At 42.7% G+C, this 20,683-nt stretch overlaps 1 protein-coding gene across 1 annotated transcript in view; it reads right to left on the reverse strand.

Moving 5' to 3' along the window:
• Positions 1-11,579: 11,579 nt before the first annotated feature.
• Positions 11,580-20,683, reverse strand: part of FHIP2A (FHF complex subunit HOOK interacting protein 2A) — a 33,026-nt gene continuing 23,922 nt past the window's right edge. Inside the window, exons 14-17 of the mRNA XM_066354690.1 lie at positions 19,915-20,058; positions 15,104-15,244; positions 14,680-14,783; positions 11,580-14,575 (exon numbers count right to left, since the gene is read on the reverse strand). Of these exons, the coding sequence (XP_066210787.1) occupies positions 14,470-14,575; positions 14,680-14,783; positions 15,104-15,244; positions 19,915-20,058 (495 nt within the window). The 3' untranslated portion in view covers positions 11,580-14,469. The remainder of the gene's footprint in view (positions 14,576-14,679; positions 14,784-15,103; positions 15,245-19,914; positions 20,059-20,683) is intronic.

Here is a 20,683-nt window from a genome sequence, read left to right on the forward strand (position 1 = left end):
CTCTCTCTGTCTCTCCCTCTCCTCTCTAAAATGAATAAATAAATAAAAAATTAAAGATGAAAGCGCCTCTGTGCTCGCCCCTTCCTGACATGTTTGCCCCTTCCTGGCCTGTTAGCAATGGACTCGGAACCATAAACGTGGGACGAAGTTTGCAGACTCGTTTTTAATTGTCAGGTGTAACAGTTGACGCTGCAGACCTGAGCTTATTGACCTGAGCTAGAATTACTCCTGTAACTTTATAGAGGGGAAAAATCATGGGGGGGGGGGGGTATAAATATTTAGCAAAACAAACTCTTAAGATTCAGTCTAGCCCTGGCTGGATAGCTCGTCTGGCTAGTATCCTCTCGAGGCACAGAGGTTGGAGGTCGCTGATTCGATCCTGGTCAGGGCACACACATACTTTTTCCTGTTTCTCTCCCTTCCTCCCTTTCCTTTCCTCTCTCTCTAAAATCAACCAAAAAATTAAAAAAAAATTCAGTCTAGCTTTTTCCCTTGTGTGGGGGTAGAAGCCCAAGGTAGGTGAGGTAAGCTGTGCAGAGTGGCAGCGGAGGGAGGAAATGTCACCAGGGTGGACAGGGACAATGGGCCATGTTGTAGACCCGGGTCCTGGAACCCATGTGCGGGAGAGACTAAATCCTCTGGACACCTGGGAGGTGTCCAAACAGCTCCTGCAAAGCCAGTTCCCACCAGTCATGACTCAGTCAGTCTATGAATCCAAGCGGATTTTAAGAAGCAGTTAGAGGGGTCCATGATTGGTCTGGTGCCAACTTGGTTCCAGGCGTGGTGCTACAACATTATTCCCCCATTAAGTCCTTACAGCAACCCTCTGAGGCGGGCTGTACCATCCCCGTTTTACAGATGAGAAAACTGAGGCTCAGGGAGGTGGTGGTAGGTGCCGGAAGCCTCATAGCTGGGCAGTGATGGTGCCTAGACTGCGATACCAGGTCGGGTTGGTGCAAGGAGCTGGTCACAGGAACAAGTGAAATCCTTAATTATGAGGCCCAGTGCCAAGTGTCAGAGCAGGACCAGGGTAAATGGACATTGAAGACTTTCTGGTCTTCTTGAGGACAGGCTTGGTCCCAGAGCCTGGAATGGTGCAAAGCCTATGCTGGTGGTGAAGAAGAGGCCGGGGAAGAGGTGGGGAGGGGGGAGGGGGGAGCAGAGAGTAGACAGAGGAAGAGGAGGCAGGACTGGAAACCAGGCGGAGGGCTGCAGAAACCGCGATGGGAGGCAGGAGTGAAGCAGGCCTGGTCAGTGGGGAGGACAGGCTGCAGAAACCGCGATGGGAGGCAGGAGTGAAGCAGGCCTGGTCAGTGGGGAGGACAGGCTGCGAAACCGCGATGGGAGGCAGGAGTGAAGCAGGCCTGGTCAGTGGAGAGGACAGGGGACAGTCGTCTCCTCTGCGTCCTCCTGCAGTCCTTTCATCTCGAGCTCCGTTATTCTGGATCTTTCCACGTTCTTCTCTTACTCCCCTCCATCCTTGCCTTCCTGTTTCTTCTCTTCCCTGTTGGAAGATGACTTTTACCTCCCTCGCTACCCAAGGCATGTATCGCCTCACAGTATGTCACAAGGCCCTCCCGGATGTCAAGAAGAACAGTTTAGGTGAAGAAAAATCAGACCCATCTGCAGTCCAACCCTGCACCAGCCTTCCCTGCCACAGGGCACACAGCCTCAGGCACCCCGCCCTCCTCGCGGGGGTTGGGGGGGGGGCTCCTACCGAGCTGAGATCATTCTGGGCTGTGGAGAGCTGCCTGCAGTTCCCCGGGGCAACGGCACTTACCCGTGGCTCATGTTTAATGCAGACAGGCTTCTGAGACAGAAAAGCTTTCAAGATGCAGCCGAAGATACGTAAATGCCGCCCTTGACAGAGCACCCAGAGTGGATGTGGGTTTTCCGATTTTATGATAATCATGTTCATCTGCACAGATTTAAGCAAACCAGGGCTGTCACAAGAAGGGGGGAGGAATTTATATACCAGGACCTTGATGGCCTAGAGAGTCCTGGGTCACCTCCACTTTTTGAATCTCTGAGTAATTTTACAATGAAGGAAGGCCAAAATCAGGTCATAAAAACTATCGTTGTTTGTAAATGCTTGTCACTAGAACGTTAATATATATTTTTAACACACAAGATATAATGCAATGCAGTTGTTCTAGTTATAAGCTAATTACAAGATTTTGTACAAAGTCGTAATTCATAGCTCGCCCACCCTAGGTCATGGGATGCAGATGTGAAGCTGTATTTTTCAAACCCCTTTCAATTACGATTTCTTTGGAAACGACAGAAAGGTCTAGAAGGGAAATCCGCTGGGTGGCCATGTGCCCTGAGCCAACCATCTTGGTGAGCGGGGAGATTTCCCTTCTGTGAGCACGGACACGACACTCTTGTCTCTGAATGAGTTCTGCTGCTCCCCCGCCCCGTCACTCATTCTGAGTAGTTCTTCAGTGCATCCCTGTCCTGGCCTGTCCTAACAATGCTCAGGTGGGAAGGCCTTTCAATGTGTCATCCATTTAGTCCAACAGCCTTTCTGAAACTGCTCACAAAAATGAGGGATCATTCAGCCTTTTTTACAGTGCATTTCCACCAATAAAATAAAAGTTGGTTTTGCATCTCATTTACATAACCAAGCACCTTTTTTTCACCTGTCATTTGCTTTTCTGATGTTCTTTTTTTTCTTTTTTTCTTTTTTCTTTTACAGAGACAGAGAGAGGGATAGATAGGGACAGACAGACAGGAACGGAGAGAGATGAGAAGCATCAGTCATCAGTTTTTCGTTGCAACATCTTAGGTCAGTGGTCCCCAACCCCTGGGCCGTGGACCGGTACCGGTCTGTGGGCCATTTGGTACCAGTCCGCAGAGAAAGAATAAATAACTTACATTATTTCCGTTTTATTTATATTTAAGTCTGAACGATGTTTTATTTTTTAAAAATGACCAGATTCCCTCTCTTACATCCGTCTACAACTCACTCTTGATGCTTGTCTCGGTCACGTGATACATTTATCGTCCCACCCTAAAGGCCAGTCCGTGAAAATATTTTCTGACATTAAACCAGTCCGTGGCCCAAAAAAGGTTGGGGACCTCTGCCTTAGGTCATTGATTGCTTTCTCATATGTGCCTTGACCGTGGGCCTTCAGCAGACCAAGTAACCCCTTGCTTGAGCCAGAGACCTTGGGTCCAAGCTGGTGAGCTTTGCTCAAACCAGATGAGCCCGCGCTCAAGCTGGCGACCTCGGGGTCTCAAACCTGGGTCCTCCGCATCTCAGTCTGACGCTCTATCCACTGTGCCACCGCCTGGTCAGGCTGATGTTCTTGTTTAATAAAAAGAAAATCAAATGCTTCTTTTTTTTTTATCGCTTCATATTCATTTTGAAATATCCCCTACTTTCTGTGGGCAGTGTATTCGGACCCAAAACTGCGTGCCAAGTCAATGCATTGTGACAGAACTGAGTTTGTCAGTGGCCCCGGAGCTCCTTGAAGGGAGTACTGACCAGGACTGGGGTGGAACGACACGAGATGAGGCTGGAGCATGTGACAATGCCACAGAGGAAGGAGCGCTCACGCTGAAACAGACAGAATCCTTCCATCGATGGGGGTGTGTCGGGCGGGGGGCACAGGAGCCAACTGAGAGAGCACCCAAAGGCCAGAGCTGCAACAATTTGAGCACCAAAATCTATGAAGTTTTGGATTGTAATCCAAAGTATAAAATAAATATCTGTGAGTCAATATTGACACAAAAGATTCATACCATACATTAAAAAAAAAAAAAAAAACGGGGGAGGAGAGACAAATCTTCCTTGCAGATTCTTCCTTCTTTCCCTCATTCCTTCTTCTTCCTTTCTTTCTTTTCTTCCTTCCTTCTGCCCAACTAATTTATGTAGACACTCCACCCTCAAGAAGATCGAGTGTAACTCTCCAATTGTCAAGTGTGGGCTACACATAGTGAGGACAGTAAGGAAGATGGTGGGGAGTAATTTTCTTGTGGGCATGGAGGTCATCCAGAAATAATAACCCAGGAAGCAGTTACCACTGGAGGTGGGAGATTAAGGAAGAGGCTGGGGTTACAGACCCAGAAACTTAGAGGAAGGGTCCCAGGAATCTGGGGCTCAGCCCTCTGAGAGGGGGCCTTACCAGACCGCTGCTGCTCCCTCTGCCTCCTGATGAGGCTGGTTCTGGGAAAGCTTGAAGAATCCAGATGCTGAAGCCAGCTGCCAAGAACCCACTGCTGAGTTGGTATGTCAGGAACAGTGAGCGAACTCCAAGTTCCTTCTCCCCTCCCCTTGTCTCCCCTCCAGAACCCTTATTGACAAAACCTTGAAAAAGCCAGCCAGTAAAAGAGAAATCTGGTTTGTGGGATCCTAGTCCAATATGATAAAGCAAAATGTATAAGAGGGGATTTGGAACTGAAGGACGATAGCTTGACACCCTACACAGAACTTGCTTTATCGCCTCCACATTGAAAGCAAACCTCTCTAAGATAGGCACTTTTTTTTTTCTTTTTTTCTTTTTTTTGTATCTTTCTGAAGCTGGAAATGGGGAGACAGTCAGACAGACTCCCGCATGCGCCCGACCGGGATCCACCCGGCACGCCCACCAGGGGCAACGCTCTACCCACCAGGGGGCGATGCTCTGCCCCTCCGGGGGGTCGCTCCGCCGCGCCCAGAGCCACTCTAGCGCCTGGGGCAGAGGCCAAGGAGCCATCCCCAGCGCCCGGGCCATCTTTGCTCCAATGGAGCCTCGGCTGCAGGAGGGGAAGAGAGAGACAGAGAGGAAGGGAGGGGGTGGAGAAGCAAATGGGCGCTTCTCCTGTGTGTCCTGGCCGGGAATCGAACCCGGGTCCCCTGCACGCCAGGCCGACGCTCTACCACTGAGCCAACCGGCCAGGGCCACTTTCTTGCTATCTCCTCCCCTCATCATAGCTAGAGAGGACTTTAGTAAATACTGATTAAATACCATGAATGATGTTACTGTACTCCTGCAACAATACAATCCATTGTGAAGCTCAGACCTCAACATTTACAAACACAGGTTGACCAGTGGTGGCACAGTGGATAAAGCGTCAACCTGGAATGCTGAGGTCGCCTTTTTGAAACCCTGTAACCAGCTTGAGCATGGGCTTGTTGGCTTGAGCGTAGACTTGCCAGCTTGAGCATCAAGGTCACTGGCTTGAGCATGGTATCTTTGACATGATCTCAAGGTCACCGGCTTGAGCAAGGCATCACTGGTTCAGCTTGAGCTGAGGTCTGATCCCCAGTCAAGGCACATACAAGAAGCAATCAATGCACAAGTGAAGCAAGTACAATTTGATGCTTCTCATTCTCTCTCCCTCCCTGTCTTTCTCTCTCTCATAAACAAAACAAAACAAAACAAAAACAAATAAAAACCAAACTTACACACACAGCACCCAATTACAATGTTGTATGCATCTAGCTAGAAAAATTTTTCACACCAAGAAAGGATTGTTTTGCAAAGTCATGTCAGGAGTGCAGAGCCTTGCCTTTTGAGTAAGTGGAGTAGTCTCTTGCTATCAGTGGTCTGATGAATACAGGTATGAGGGCAGCGTAACTACTCCTGTAAAATAATTTAAGAAAAAATCAATTGTAAGAGTCAGGGATCAGCTTCCCTGGTTTTCTGAAGTTTGCACATAAAAAATATACTTGCAGGGTCTGAGAAACTAGCACGGTCTTTCTAAAAATAACCCCAGAACCAGTAGAAAAATCTCAGCATTGACATCTAACCAACCATCTTTCTTAATCCAAAAAGGCTGATAGTGAGAATTTCTGTTTTAAGAGTTAATGGTATTAGTTGAGTGATTGATTACACAGCTCACCGGAGGAAGTGCCAAAATACAATAGTCTTGTATCAGCAACTATAGCAATGGCAAGCTGTGTAATGAGGACAAAGGACTTTTCTTAATGGCCTTAAAATGGTGTTGGTACTGAAATGCTCAGCCCAGGATTATCTATATCAAATTAATTATACTTCCTCAGTTTTCTTTCTTCTACTGAAATAAAAATGATAATAAATGAGCAACACTGCTTGGCAAGATATAGATCAGCTTTTTCTTTGGAATACTCAGAACTTAATGAATTATCAATTATATTATATGCTAGGCACAAAGACTCCAACCATTAAGAACTATGCAAAATTTTTTATTTTTTTATTATTCTTTATTTTATTATTATTTTTTTACAGAGACAGAGAGAGAGTCAGAGAGAGGGATAGACAGGGACAGACAGGAATGGAGAGATGAGAAGCATCAATCATTAGTTTTTTGTTCTGCATTGTGACACCCTAGTTCGCGACCCACAGGTTGAGAACCACTGCCCTAATTGTTCATTGATTGCTTTCTCATATGTGCCTTGACTGCAGGCCTTCAGTAGACCGAGTAACCCCTTGATTGAGCCAGTGACCCTGGGTCCAAGCTGGTGAGCTTTTTGCTCAAACCAGATGAGCCCAAGCTGGAGACATCGGGATCTCGAACCTGGGTCCTCAGCATCCCAGTTCAATGCTCTATCCACTGCGCCACCGCCTGGTCAGGCAGCATAATTTTTTATTTCAATGTCAAATTCTGAAGAAAAACATCCAGAAATTGCCATGCATATTTGCATTTACAACCTTTATTATTTTTAGGATATGGTTTTGAATCCAAATTCCAATGAGTCCTGTGCTCTTGCCAACAGTATTTTCAGGAAAAAAGTTTATGAGATGCTACATCACTAGAAAAATGTACCTCTTTATAAAATGGAACCTGTTTATGTCAAGGAGGCCAAGGTGCATGGACTACTGGGGTAATATTTATACCCTAAAAGTAGGTGTTTAATTCCCAATTTCCATTTCTTTTGACGCCCAACACCAATGCAACTTAAGGAAAAAATGTTCTACTTTCTAATTTCTAAAACAGGATGGAAATAAAGATCGCAGGACACTCAAGTAATTGAAGCAGCCACAAAGATTACAGACCATAAAAAGCTCTGTGACTTCCTACATTGTTGATAAGAGCAACAGGATAAAGAGATTTAAGAAGAAAGGCGTATTTTACACACGGAAGAATAATGTTTGAGGAATGGCTAATTTGTTTTCCTCTAGAAATCTTCAGTACATGGTTCTCTTGGGAAGCATAATCAATTAAAACCCTACATGCTATTCTACTTGTGAGAAGAACAAGGAATACATTTCTCATGTTATTGCATAAATGAATCTTATCTTCAGGGCTTAGAAATATAACTTTATCCAGACGACGGTGAATGTGCGGGCCATCTCATCACTCCGCCATTACAGCGCAATTGATTTTCTGATTCCTTCCTCGTAAAACCACAGGCCTGATGCAGTAAGTAAGACTTGGACATGCTTTGGCATTGTGTTCCCTAGTCTCGCAGGCTGGAATTGTCACTTGTGCTTTTTTTTTTTTCTACTTCTTTTTTTCCTGAACTACATCTAGCTCTTTGAGCAGTTCTATGTCTAGTTCTGAACCTAACAATGTGTTTTAAGAAAGAATGGTCTGTTAGGTCCAGGATGGATTTCTTAGCTTATTTGGATCCTCTAAACCAGGGGTCCCCAAACTACGGCCCGCGGGCCACATGCGGCCCCCTGAGGCCATTTATCCGGCCCCCGCTGCACTTCTGGAAGGGGCACCTCTTTCATTGGTGGTCAGTGAGAGGAGCATAGTTCCCATTGAAATATTGGTCAGTTTGTTGATTTAAATTTACTTGTTCTTTATTTTAAATATTGTATTTGTTCCCGTTTTGTTTTTTTACTTTAAAATAAGATATGTGCAGTGTGCATAGGAATTTGTTCAGTTTTTTTTATAGTCCGGCCCTCCAACGGTCTGAGGGACAGTAAACTGGCCCCCTGTGTAAAAAGTTTGGGGACCCCTGCTCTAAACTGAATATTCTCCTTGAAGCCTTTAGCATATCATGGGAATTCACATTTTACTAAGAATTAATAGAATGATCACCATGCAACTGAATGCACACGACCTGGGTACTATTATGAAACAGCGATCAAACTCAAAGGATGTCTTCCGTCTCACCATCATCTTCTCCAATGAGAGCAAAGTCACCCATGGTAGTTGGAATTCCTGACAGTCCTGCTGGGCCCTCCTGGGTCCTACTTACAGGCGTGGCTTTGGTTACTCAGCCAAGAGAATTACTACCTTGATACCCTCACCCCCATTTTATAAGAAGTTTTGTTAGTTCCTTGACTAGTCTAATCAGAGGGAAGATTAAGGTCGTAATATAAAACTAGAAAGCATGCAGAGGTTCCCTCAGCCCTGACTCACCCTTGGGAGATCAGGTAATTCCTTGAGCTGAAGACTGTGGGCAGAGGAAGGGAAACAGAAGTCAGGCCTCTTCATCTCGCTCCCTGGCAGGGGTGACCCCGAGCCTGACCCCCAGCTTAAATTCTGGGAATGGATGGGCATTCTGGGATGAGAAGCCCGTGGAGATCTACTCACTCCATCTCTTTACACATATACCCCGCCGGTGGCTTCTGAATTCCCAGCCGCTGTCGCCATCAACCCTGACCGGCTCTCTCTTCATTGGCTAGGCAGCCACCCTGTGCCCCAGCTCAGGCGAGAAGAAAGAACGTGGTCGAGGCAGCACTGAGTTAAAGCCACTTTTTCAGCCTCTTTAAAACTTTTGGTTTTAATATTTCAATTGAGGTTTTGCCTTCTCTATATAATAATTCCAGAACGAGGTAATTCAGATCAGGACGGTTAGGTCAACGGAGAAAGTATGTGCCCCCAAAGCACCACTGTTTGGGCTGAGGCTTCATCCTGATGTCAGAATGAAGGTGAAAATAGTTCATCATGGAGCCCTGGCTGGTTGGCTCAGCGGTAGAGCGTCGGCCTAGCGTGCAGAGTACCTGGGTTCGATTCCCGGCCAGGGCACACAGGAGAAGCACCCATTTGCTTCTCCACCCCTCCGCCGCACTTTCCTCTCTGTCTCTCTCTTCCCCTCCCGCAGCCAAGGCTCCATTGGAGCAAAGATGGCCCGGGCGCTGGGATGGCTCTGTGGCCTCTGCCTCAGGCGCTAGAGTGGCTCTGGTCGCAACATGGCGACGCCCAGGATGGGCAGAGCATCGCCCCCTGGTGGGCAGAACGTCGCCCCATGGTGGGCGTGCTGGGTGGATCCCGGTCGGGCACATGCGGGAGTCTGTCTGACTGTCTCTCCCTGTTTCCAGCTTCAGAAATATGAAAAAAAAAAAAGAAAAAAAAAAGAAAATAGTTCATCATGGTAAATGTAATAGGGTACAGAACAGTTTTCCACATCTTGCTGAGCTGACTTTGTGGTTTTGACCTCTCAGGATATCTGGCATTTGTCTACCCACAAGGCAAGGCTTGAGCTGTAGGTGTTCCCTAGATGCTCTGTAACACTACCTGCTTCTCTCCGTGTTCTCACATGCACAGGTGCTGTTTCTCGAACAGTGTTCGCCAGTGTGTAACGTATTTGCGTTCCTACAGAGCACTCACCCAGGCTCTGAATTCCTGATGGCAGAAATTGCTCATTATTTTCTAGTGCCTTAAAATCTAGTTCACAGAAAGTTCTCAAAAAAAGATTTTGTTGAACCAAATTATTGTTTCACTTTGTTTTTGGATGACATGTTAAGTGTTCGATTTATGACACATTTGTAGAAATGCTATTATAACACAAAAATCTCTCATGTAGTCCCAACAGTCAAACCATAGGAGCAGTGAGCGTACAAGAAACAGGCCTAGATGCATCTCCACTGGAGATGGGGCCACACCAAGTAGTCAACCAGTCTCCTACAACCAGGCCAAGAGGCAGCCACTGTCCTATCTGGCACAGGACCAGCTCAGAGCGACTCCATTTCCTTCACAGATCCTTCAGCATCAAACGGTCATGACAATATTTGCTTATTTTTGGAGGGAACAGTATGGCTTTTATTTGTAGTTACCCTAATAAAATTTCCACCTTAACAATTTTACATGAATTCTTTAAATTCCCTTGGGATAACTGCTTTTGCTGGTGAAACACTGCAAAACTTTTTTTTTTTTTTTTTTTAACAGAGAGAGTCAGAGAGAGGAATAGACAGGGACAGACAGTCAGGAACGGAGAGAGATGAGAAGCATCAATCATTAGTTTTTCGTTGCGACACCTTAGTTGTTCATTGATTGCTTTCTCATATGTGCCTTGACCGCAGGCCTTCAGCAGACCGAGTAACCCCTTGCTCGAGCCAGCGATCTTGGGTCCAAGCTAGTGAGCTTTTGCTCAAACCAGATGAGCTCAAGCTGACGACCTCGGGGTCTCGAACCTAGGGCCTCTGCATCCCAGTCCAATGCTCTCTCCACTGCGCCACCGCCTGGTCAGGCCACTGCAAAATTCTTAACAGCAGTCTGACCTCAGTGTTTGGACCAGGGATCTGAGTCTTCACTCCTAAAATGCAGTTTCCCTTTCATGTAGCTCAAAGCAAGGAGGGTAATTCCAAGTCTTTGCAGGGGTCCCCAAACTTTTTACACAAGGGGCCAGTTCACTGTCCCTCAGACCGTTGGAGGGCCGCCACATACAGTGCTCCTCTCACTGACCACCAATGAAAGAGGTGCCCCTTCTGGAAGTACGCTGGGGGCCGGATAAATGGCCTCAGGGGGCCGCCTGCTTCAAAGCCTCAACCTTTCCTCCCTGCATCCTTTCAACCTGTTTATCCTCTTTATTTCCTTCTAATGCTACTTTGAGGAATACTGGCCGAAAAGAATCATGGGTAGGTGAGATGAACCACTAGATTCTTCTCTTCTGGGTTGCACCATGTACTTACTGCATGTTTCTTTCAGTTTCCAGTTAAGGGACTTGGGCAAATACTCAAGTGAATGGAATAAGCCTAGAGTGTAATTGTTTTTTTTTTGGGGGGGGGGGGGTTGTATTTTTCTGAAGCTGGAAACGGGGAGGCAGTCAGACAGACTCCCATATGCACCCGACCAGGATCCACCCGGCACGCCCACCAGGGGGCGATGCTCTGCCCATCTAGGGTTGCTCTGTTGTGACCAGAGCCATTCTAGCGCCCGAGGCAGAGGCCACAGAGCCATCCTCAGCGCCTGGGCCAACTTTGCTCCAATGGAGCCTTGGCTGCGGGAGGGGAAGAGAGAGAGAGACAGAGAGGAAGGAGAGGGGGAGGGGTGGAGAAGCAGATGGGCGCTTCTCCTGTGTGCCCTGGCCAGGAATCGAACCCGGGACTCCCACACGCCAGGCCGATGCTCCACCACTGAGCCAACCGGCCAGGGCCTAGAGTGTAATTGTTTTAAATGTCAGCTAAGGAGAAAAGTTTTTATATGTGTTGTAAGAAATGATGCTTACAATCAATGAGTTGTTTTTCTAAGACTTGTACCAACATTCCTTCCTTCAGGTAAGTGATTATTAAGGAGTGGGGTTGACCATACACATGAGGCTCACTCGGGGATTTTTCAAACCACATATATTCTGATATATTCTTTTTCTTTCCTTCAAATCAATGCTATTGCGACCTCTTAATTGGTGTGTGTCATACCTTTTTGTGTTATGAATTATTGTTTTTGACTTATCAGTGAATAAAATGTTTCCAGTTAGAATTCTATAAGAATATAAGCCATTTTGTTTAAATTACATAATTTATTTTTAGATTATCCCTCTTAATCCTGCATGCATTGTTAGCACAAAATGTTGGACTTGCTCACAGCTTCCTCTGAAGAGATAGTAGGTACACAATCACCATCTTAAGAGTTTCTTCGTAGATGGCCCATGAATTCCAGGCCTTGGTAACACTGTCTGTAACCTACACAATGTTCAATAGAAAAATTTACCAAATGTCCTTTGTTTAATGTAAACAAGGCAGAAGGCAAACAGAGTATTACAGTAACACTATTTTACAGGGCCCAGAAATATGATTATCATGTTTTAACACATCAAGTGTCATAATGACATGCATATTTTGATTAACTATACAACCCAAAATACAATTACCATATATAGTCTGTGGTTTGAGCACTTCGCTGTAACTTCTGTCAACAAATATGACCTTCATAATTAAATGGTCATTGTATATTAATGCAATAATTAATGGAAATAGTTACCATGGATTATGAAGGTAATTCCATTATTTGTGCCCTGTAAAATTAAGTGTAACAACCTTTACACTAGCAACAGTGTAAGCAAGCTAAGGATTTTGGTCCACATATATATACATATATATATATATACACACATGTATACACATGTACACACGCAATAATGTACAATTAAACCCAAAAGCTATGAATCCACTCATAGCTTTTATATTGCACAGACGCATTACGAGGACATTACGTGGTTATGATGTGAGTACTACGATGGTAACTGGCTAAGGACAAATCTGAGTTCTATCAAGTAAAGAAGGTGGCTCATTACTAAAAGTAACCCCAAAGACTACACTGCTAGAAAGAGAAAGAAGAAGAGCAACAGAGTATAACTTAAGCTTTAGTTGATTGCAAATCAAAGCCATTATAATAACTTAGAAAAATATGTTTTATGAAGCAGCACACACAAAAAATATAAAAGTTAAAGCTTTTCTGAGCTTGGTTTCATGGATTAAATATAGGGTCCCATTGTGAAATCAAAGATAAAATAGTATTTGGTTTGACAGGTCACATCATTACTATTACGCCTATTGAGCAATATGAAAACATTAAGAAATATCTAATATCTCTTAATGCCTTATTTTAAATACACCTACATCAAAGTAGACTATAACTACATCTAAAACTGAAGATGTTGCAGTGTCCCCTGCATGGACTGACGGGTAAATACAGCACACTGAATAATGGTTTCCCATCATTAAAAATCATTTAAAGGAAAGCATTCACAAAGTATCTCCCACTTTTGCTTTTCCACTGTTCTGCTTAATAAATTTCTTAGAAGGGGTTAGCAAAGATTTGCCTTAAATTAAAGATTTAGTCCTTTTGTTGTTGTTTTAACAGTGATAAGGGCTCTAGAGCCAAGAATATTCATAATCAATAGCAAAAACTCATTATGAAATACATCAGAGAAACGAACAGAACAGAATGAGCGGTCGGTGTAAAACAAGCCTGTGTGCACCGCCACACAGCTGCGCACAGGCAGACACGCCCCACGGCACCGCTCCTCAGGGGAGCAGCAGCAAGGGTGCCTCTGACGCCGGAACTCCGACAGTCGGCTCCCCCAAATATCATTTACTAGAAAGACAAGGAGGAAAGTGCTGCTGCTTAACATTTCAACTGAAAAAAGAAGAGAGCTTACAAGCCACGTCTTTGAGTGATGAGCATCACTTGAAGAAAGAATAGAGAGTGGATTAGCAAACCCCATTTCATAAGTCAAGTCCAAGTATGCTGTGCTCTGCACAGCTCTGGCCACTACCCACCCATTCCTCCACACACACCATTCCCATGAAGACCCAAGTCACCCGAATTCTTTAACATGTAAACAGGACAGACTGGTTGGTTGGTTGGTTGGTTTGGAACTCTTTAGAATAATTTAAAACAAAATGAAAAAAAGAAATGTAAACATTAGGGAGGCCATTGGCATTGTGATTGCTGCCAAAGATTATCAGTCAGTCCCCCACTGGGACACTACCATGCATTTCAGCAAGAAAGTCAAATTATAAAGCAATTTTATGAAACAATTTTCAAAGAGGGACAGGAAAAAAAAAGGTTCTCAACCCAATATGTGTTAATTAGCTTAAAAAATACTATTTTTAGCAAACACTACCAATGGTAAACACAAATTCAACATTGTTGCAAAAATGACATGGTAAGAAAACTGGGACCCATACATGAAAGTTAATCACTGACATGGCTATGTGCACAAGAGTAAAAGAACATTTCTTTAAAAATATATATATATTATATTAATCAAGAATTTTATCATATTAAATTGTTATTCTTAGAAAAGCTGAAGGAAGTTAATGGTTCTTTACATAGTTTTATCTCCTATTATTAACTGATGGTCCCTGAATTGTATTTTTTTTCTCATTTACAGTTTTTCATATTTTGTTTGATATGAATTCTGACCTTAAAAAGTTATAAAATTAGTTTTTGCGGTATTTTTTTTTTTTTTTGCTACTTAGTAATCCAAAAGAATATAAGCATCTGAGTCCCAGAGAATGTCAAATGCCTTGCTACCTAAAATGATATTAAAATAACAAATATCAAAGTCATGACATCAGAAATTCTGCAGCTTTTCACACAGGCATTAGAAATGCTTATTTCCTGAAGTTCCTTTGATTGTATCCTGGATTCAAGGACGTGCAAGTTTATATATAGAACCTTTATGCTAAAGCCAATGAAAACAGTATTATACAACATTTTACTGAAATTGTCCACTCAGTGGGTTCGTAATGGTTCTGTCCAGTTTACAGCAGTACTTCATTTAAAAAGGCCTTTCATCCTCGCTTCGCTGGGTGGAACCGAGTCTTTTCTGATGAACTGTACACACTAGTTCCGTTCCCTTAGTTACTTGAAAGGTGCGATTTACGGTGTGGAGGAAGCATGGTATTTCACAAATGCAATGGCCGCCAGCTCCTTACAGAACTCTTCTAACACGATCACACCCTCTAGCAAGGTGATGTGGTCAATACTGGTAAGGGACAAGCAGGCAAGAAATCAATTCAAGATATTAGCCGACTGACAGGTTTTGATGACATTTTTAGATTTCAGAAAAAATGTCGAACATTGACTTACACAGGGCCTTCAGGTTCCAAACCCAATAACCGCTTTCTGACTAATAGGAGCTTGGGAGTAAAGTCTTGAATACGCTGGATTCTAACCATAAGGTCTCCAACAACCTGCATCACAGGGACAAAAGGAATTCAGTTTCTAAAGTCAACTACATAGGACGTTCAGGATAAAAAAACAGTACTTACTGCACTTCCTTTTACTAAATAAAGAATGTCACCTTTCACTGTTAACATAACCATCTTTAACAAAGGACTCATATCTATTCCTTAAAATATAAAGTTATAGATATATATCATTTAAAAGAATTTTTCTTTTTTCTCCACATTTTAAAGTATAATAATGTGACACTGATTACATGCAATGAGGTTAAGATGTTACTTGGTCAGGTTTATCAATCCTAAAGAATTGAACAAAACGAATAACTCACCCTGACAATTACAGAGAAGAGAGATCGACAGCCAGAGGCAAGGTTCACATAAGGATCCAAAAGGTATTCATGGATGTGTGGGTGAGGGAAGAGGGCGAGTCTAGATAACACCGAGGTCACCTGTAAATTTACATCATATGGCTACGGAGAGGGAAGAAACACAAACACATCTGATGTTATTTACAGTGGCTGTACCTGAGCACTTAATTTACCATTTTAATTTGTCTTTTCAAGAAAGTAAAAGCTACCATTTTATTCCTCCCTCCACATGTTCATGTACAATGAAAATATTTAAAACTAAATTAATTCTCACCATCTTAGTCAAAGTGCAGATAACATAGTAAGTACTACACATTTTTTAAGCATACATATAAACATATAGAGAAAACAAATATATTGCATAGTCAGAATGTCTGTTTTAATTAATGAAATGGCTCAAGAGGTCATCAAAACCCACCAAAATGTCATAAGTAATATTAATTACAAACAGGGGACATGACACATTAAATATAAAACCAAAGATAGAAGGGAATGTAGTAAAAACCTTTTTAAATACAGTCGTCTAGTTTTAGAAATGACATTCCTCACTGCCTATTCAACTGCTACCAGTTACCAAAAGCATGTACACAATAAAGTCACAGAACATTGTTGACAGAATGAGAGGAGTCGGGGGTCGACATGACCACCATCTGAAAGTGATGGAGAAAGTTCAGAATGCTGATTACAGGAGAAATCATCTCACTTATGGCAGGAGTGTTAACTCTCCCCAAGGAATTGGGTGTCTGGGTGTAGTTCCTTATACTTTTTCTTTTTTGGTATGTACTGTCTCAATGTTACTACAATTCTAATTGATATTTATTCTTCATAGAAAGTAGCTTGAAGAGGCTTTATAGAGACTGTCAAAAGCAAAGCAAAAGGCATACTATATAAAAAGAGTTGCTATGATGGTGCCTAGAACTTTCAACAGGAATCTCTCCTCCCTCCCAGGGTTCCTCCAAGCAGCCAAAGCACACTGAGTGGCTGACACGAGGTCGATCTGGGTGACAAGGCTGAGCAGGCTCTGGGTGACTGGGTGAGTGGGAACAAATGTTGCAGCGTTGGGAAGGGACAAGTAAGTGATGCAGGACCAAGATCCTAATAACCGTGGAATCTGACCGCTTTCTACTCAGTCTCTGGGCAGCTTTAAGCCATTGACCATAATGAATACTAACAAAAAAGTGAGTATGTGGATTCAGAGGACAAATGCTTCAGCATGGGTCGGAACATAGCCAAGATAATACTATGTCAACAGAAACTCAATCTGGTGTCACCAGTCCAATTTTAGTCATTTCTACTTATGAGATTCATGAACTCCTATTTTCTGAAAGAAGAAAAACTATCCCTGCCTCATTTACTCAAAATCTAGCCTTAAGCAAGATAAATGAATGGAGATACTATTCCTATCAATGGATAGTTTGAAAAGCCTATTCTCCTGCTTGATAATATTTTCAACAGAGGTGCCTTTTCCAAGACTTTTTATAACAAAAAGTGATTCACCTTGTATTTTAGGCACAAAGGAAACATTTTTAAAAATCTTTAAGAAGAATGTGTTAGGGTAAACAATTTGGACAGAATCATTTAAAATACAGCTAGTCTTGTTAGTGACTTCATTTCTGGTAGTTGAGGTGTTCAGGTCTCTAACCTCGGCCATTTGCAGGTGCTTAAATAAATAAATAATGTGGCTTTAGACAAGGACATACTGCCACTTAAAATTTTTATTTTTTCTACACGGTGTTACTTTGGTGTTTAGTTTTATTTGAATAAGAGTTTTTGTCATCTGTTGTTTAAGAAATATAAGGCTGACATTTTTTCATGTGAAAATGAAAATATCAGATAGAAACTGTTCCATTTTTCTAAAATGGTCTCTATTTCATATTGGTAATAACTTTAAAACAAGTTGGTCTCTTTTGAGGTTATTAATAGTATATATTAATAATAATTTATTATTTTGGAAACTTTTATTTTGTACTTTATACAGGATTCACCTGAAATGAAAACCAGATTTTTCTGCCATGTCAAATGGACTTGCCCATTTCTGACTGAGCTCACACTAAATACAAGGTCTGGATTTTAGGACAGTAAACATCGGCTTAACAGCATAATGATGTCACCAGCAAACTCAGTCTTAACCCTTCCACTAAAGGCCAAATACGCATATACTCAAAATAAGATTTAAGTTAAATTTTTAAAAATCTCAACAGCTTGATAGTCTCTGAAATTTCCAATACTTTCATTTAACAAGATTTTGTATTTTTAAAAATATTTAATTTTTTCATTTAATTCTAATGAACAAATCTAAGCAGGAGGTTGGGGCAAGTGATGTCAACTTCACTTTAACAATAAGAAAATGTGACAAGTGGCTAAATTAGTTGCCCAAGGTCAAATTCCTCTTAGTCCAGGCAGGGACAAGAGCTTTGCTTTCGATATTTTTCTGGGATTCTTTACATTCTGCTATGGACCTTAGGATTTTACTATCTTTTACAAAACACCAGCTACAAACAATACTAAATGTTTTATTATAAGGTTTTAAAAAAAAAGAACACTGTGACACCACAACAGTGTTATGAACACTTGACGTCATAACTCAATTATATCTGCAAAAATGAGCTACTCTATTAATTATTCATAGTATATATTTAATGCCAGCATGGTTATCCTGATCTGATTGGGGGGTATACACAAAGTAAATGCAGCCTGGCCTGTGGTGGCGCAGAGGATAAAGCATCGACCTGAAACACTGAGGTTGCCGGTTCGAAACCCTGGGCTTGCCTGGTCAAGGCACATATGGGAGTTGTTGCTTCCTGCTCGCTCCCCCTCCCTTCTCTCTCTCCTCTCTAAAATGAATAAAAATCTTAAAATAAAAAAAAGGAAATGTAAGCAAATATCATCTTCAGCAAAAACATTTAAAAAAGATTAAACCAAGTACACTTAGCGTATCAGGGCTTGTATTATCTCTGAGATCTTACTACATAATGTTCTTACCAAAAAAGGCTTGGAAAATCAAGAGTTTTAAAGACAAAGGGTTGGGTTGCTCCATAGGTCTCTAGCTGTAGGTCCCATTAACTGAAAGGAAGGATTCCTGATTTCTAACACTAGAAGTCTGTCTGGCCTGTCACTCAGGGTTACAGGAAGAGTGACTGAGACGCCCTGAGGTGCTATCTGGTGAGATACAAAGAATGTATTCTTTTGTGTCAGCACGCTGCAAACCAGAGGAAAAAATACCCAAGAGTGGTGAAGATTCCAAGAGGGTCTTTCAGTTCAGTTCAGAAACTACTTTTTAAATTTTAGATTCCTTTTTAGTGCTTTTTGGTCAGAATTTCTAAAGATTACTGACTTGATACTGACTGTTAATGTCTCTTGCATGTTAATCAGATCCAAACTAAGCCAGCAAGCTAGCACAAAAAACACAAACTCCACTGTTCAGGAGCTTACATGGTCAGTAGCTAGACTGAAATACTTTGGCTGTTAAGTATAAAACATAACAAACAAATAAACAAATAACTAAACACTAGAAATACAGCACATACTGTTAAGAGGTTAAAAGGAAAAAAGGGGCCCTGGCTGGGTGGTTCAGGGAATAAAGCATCAACCCCTGGTCAGGGCACATAGGAGAAGCAATCCACGAGCACACAGCTAAATGGAACTACTAGGTGAAACAATGAGTTTATGCTTCTCTCCCTCTCCCTCTCTCTCTCTCTTTCTCTCTCCCCCCCTTTGCAACCCCCTCTTTCTCTCTCTCAAATCAATGGAAAATTTTTTAAAAAAGAAAAAAAGGACTTACTCTCTTTACTGATTACTATCAGAAACAGTGCTGACTAAAGTCTAACCTAGTGAAATACTTCTTAAATGATCATTTCTTTATTGGGTTTTCTGGTTATTGAAGACAGCCTAGATATACAGTAAATTTCTTTTACAACTCCCTAAGCTCACATAGACATTTATCTAAAATGCTATAAAAGAACAAGTACTTTAATATACAATTTTAAATTAATTTCAAATTGGTTCATTTCCATGTGGAGGCAGGCATTACGCCAGGTTCATTCATTGCAAAAGTGTATGCCGGTGTGTGAAGCATTCCCAGCTCTGCGCTCCTTGTCCATGGGGGCAGTGGGGGGTCTGTCACCCCAAGTCCCTTTCACCTGACAGTCAGTGAAACATGCAAAGCAACATGCAGGCTGATGGTGCTCTTCACCCACCTGGAAATATGTAAATTTACCTTTTTAATTCTACCTCCCACTTAGGAAAATGAGTATCAATGACAAGTTCTTTGTGTGAAGGAGCACGTTCACCTAAAACTATTCCATATTTCTTTTCTTTTTTGTGTGTGACAGAGACAGAGGGACAGACAGACAGAAAGGGAGAGATGAAGAAGCATCAATTCTTCCTTTTGGCACCTTAGTTGTTCATTGACTGCTTTCTCATATGTGCCTTGACCTGGGGGCTACAGCTGACCAAGTGACTCCTTGCTCAAGCCAGCGACCTTGGGCTCAAGCTGGTGAGCTTTGCTCAAACCAGATGAGCCCGCGCTCAAACTGGCGACCTCGAGGTCTCAGACCTGGGTCCTCCGCGTCCCAGTCTGACGCTCTGTCCACTGCGCCACCGCCTGGTCAGGCTGTTCCATATTTCTAATCAGGTCAGAGTACTCAAGGTTCAGTGTGAAATGACACGTAAGGCCTTCTGAATCGACCCTTAGAGGGCTGACTCTATCTGAGATAAACCCATAATGAACAGTAACAAAATAATAGGAAAATTAGTATCGTAAAACTTATTACCTGATCAAGAATTCTCCCCATTCTGTCAAATAAAACTTTTAGAAAATGACCTTCAAAGAAAGCGGCTTCTAGATTGCACTTGTCCAGTGCTTTCGGAGACCCTGGCCACTCCCACCTTAAGCAGATCGCGCAGTAGTCCCGGAACTAGGGAAAAACATGGAGGTCGTTACAGAAGGAGTAACCAAAACCAGACGCAAGTGAAACAGAAACAATTTCCTCAAATAGGAGCCTAAAAATCCATTGGAATGCTGAGTGTCAGCTGTGTGTGAGGTGCCGCGGGAGAGGGGAGAAGAAATGGCTCAGGTGACACCCTCACGAGAGGCATGCAGCACGAACGAGTACAACCACCCGTCCAATGTATACGGGGGAAACAGGCCGAGGGCAGTTCACCGAGGCCCCTCACTGCCGTGCGTATGCTCTTGTCTGTAGAGGAACTGAACCCTTCACTTCTTGTCATTACATATGTACAGAATACTTAAAAGAGTATAGTACATTTTCAAATCTATGCTGACGGTACCTGGCACAGATGAACAGATGTACACTGTAGACTGGAAGTAATAATAAACTGACCTTTCATGACAGACGTTATCACTGGGATAAACAATATGAACTTTTATAAGCACAGTATATCTCATATAATAAGAATTAGTGTTAAAAGACTGCCACAATATGTACTTTACTTGAATTTAAATGAAAGAAATTTCCTCCCTGGCCAGATAGTTCAGTTGGTTAGAACATCCTGAAACATGGGCTGCTGGTTCTAATCCCC

This window comes from Saccopteryx leptura, chromosome 13, assembly GCF_036850995.1.
Source record: "Saccopteryx leptura isolate mSacLep1 chromosome 13, mSacLep1_pri_phased_curated, whole genome shotgun sequence".
Classification (NCBI taxonomy): domain Eukaryota; kingdom Metazoa; phylum Chordata; class Mammalia; order Chiroptera; family Emballonuridae; genus Saccopteryx; species Saccopteryx leptura.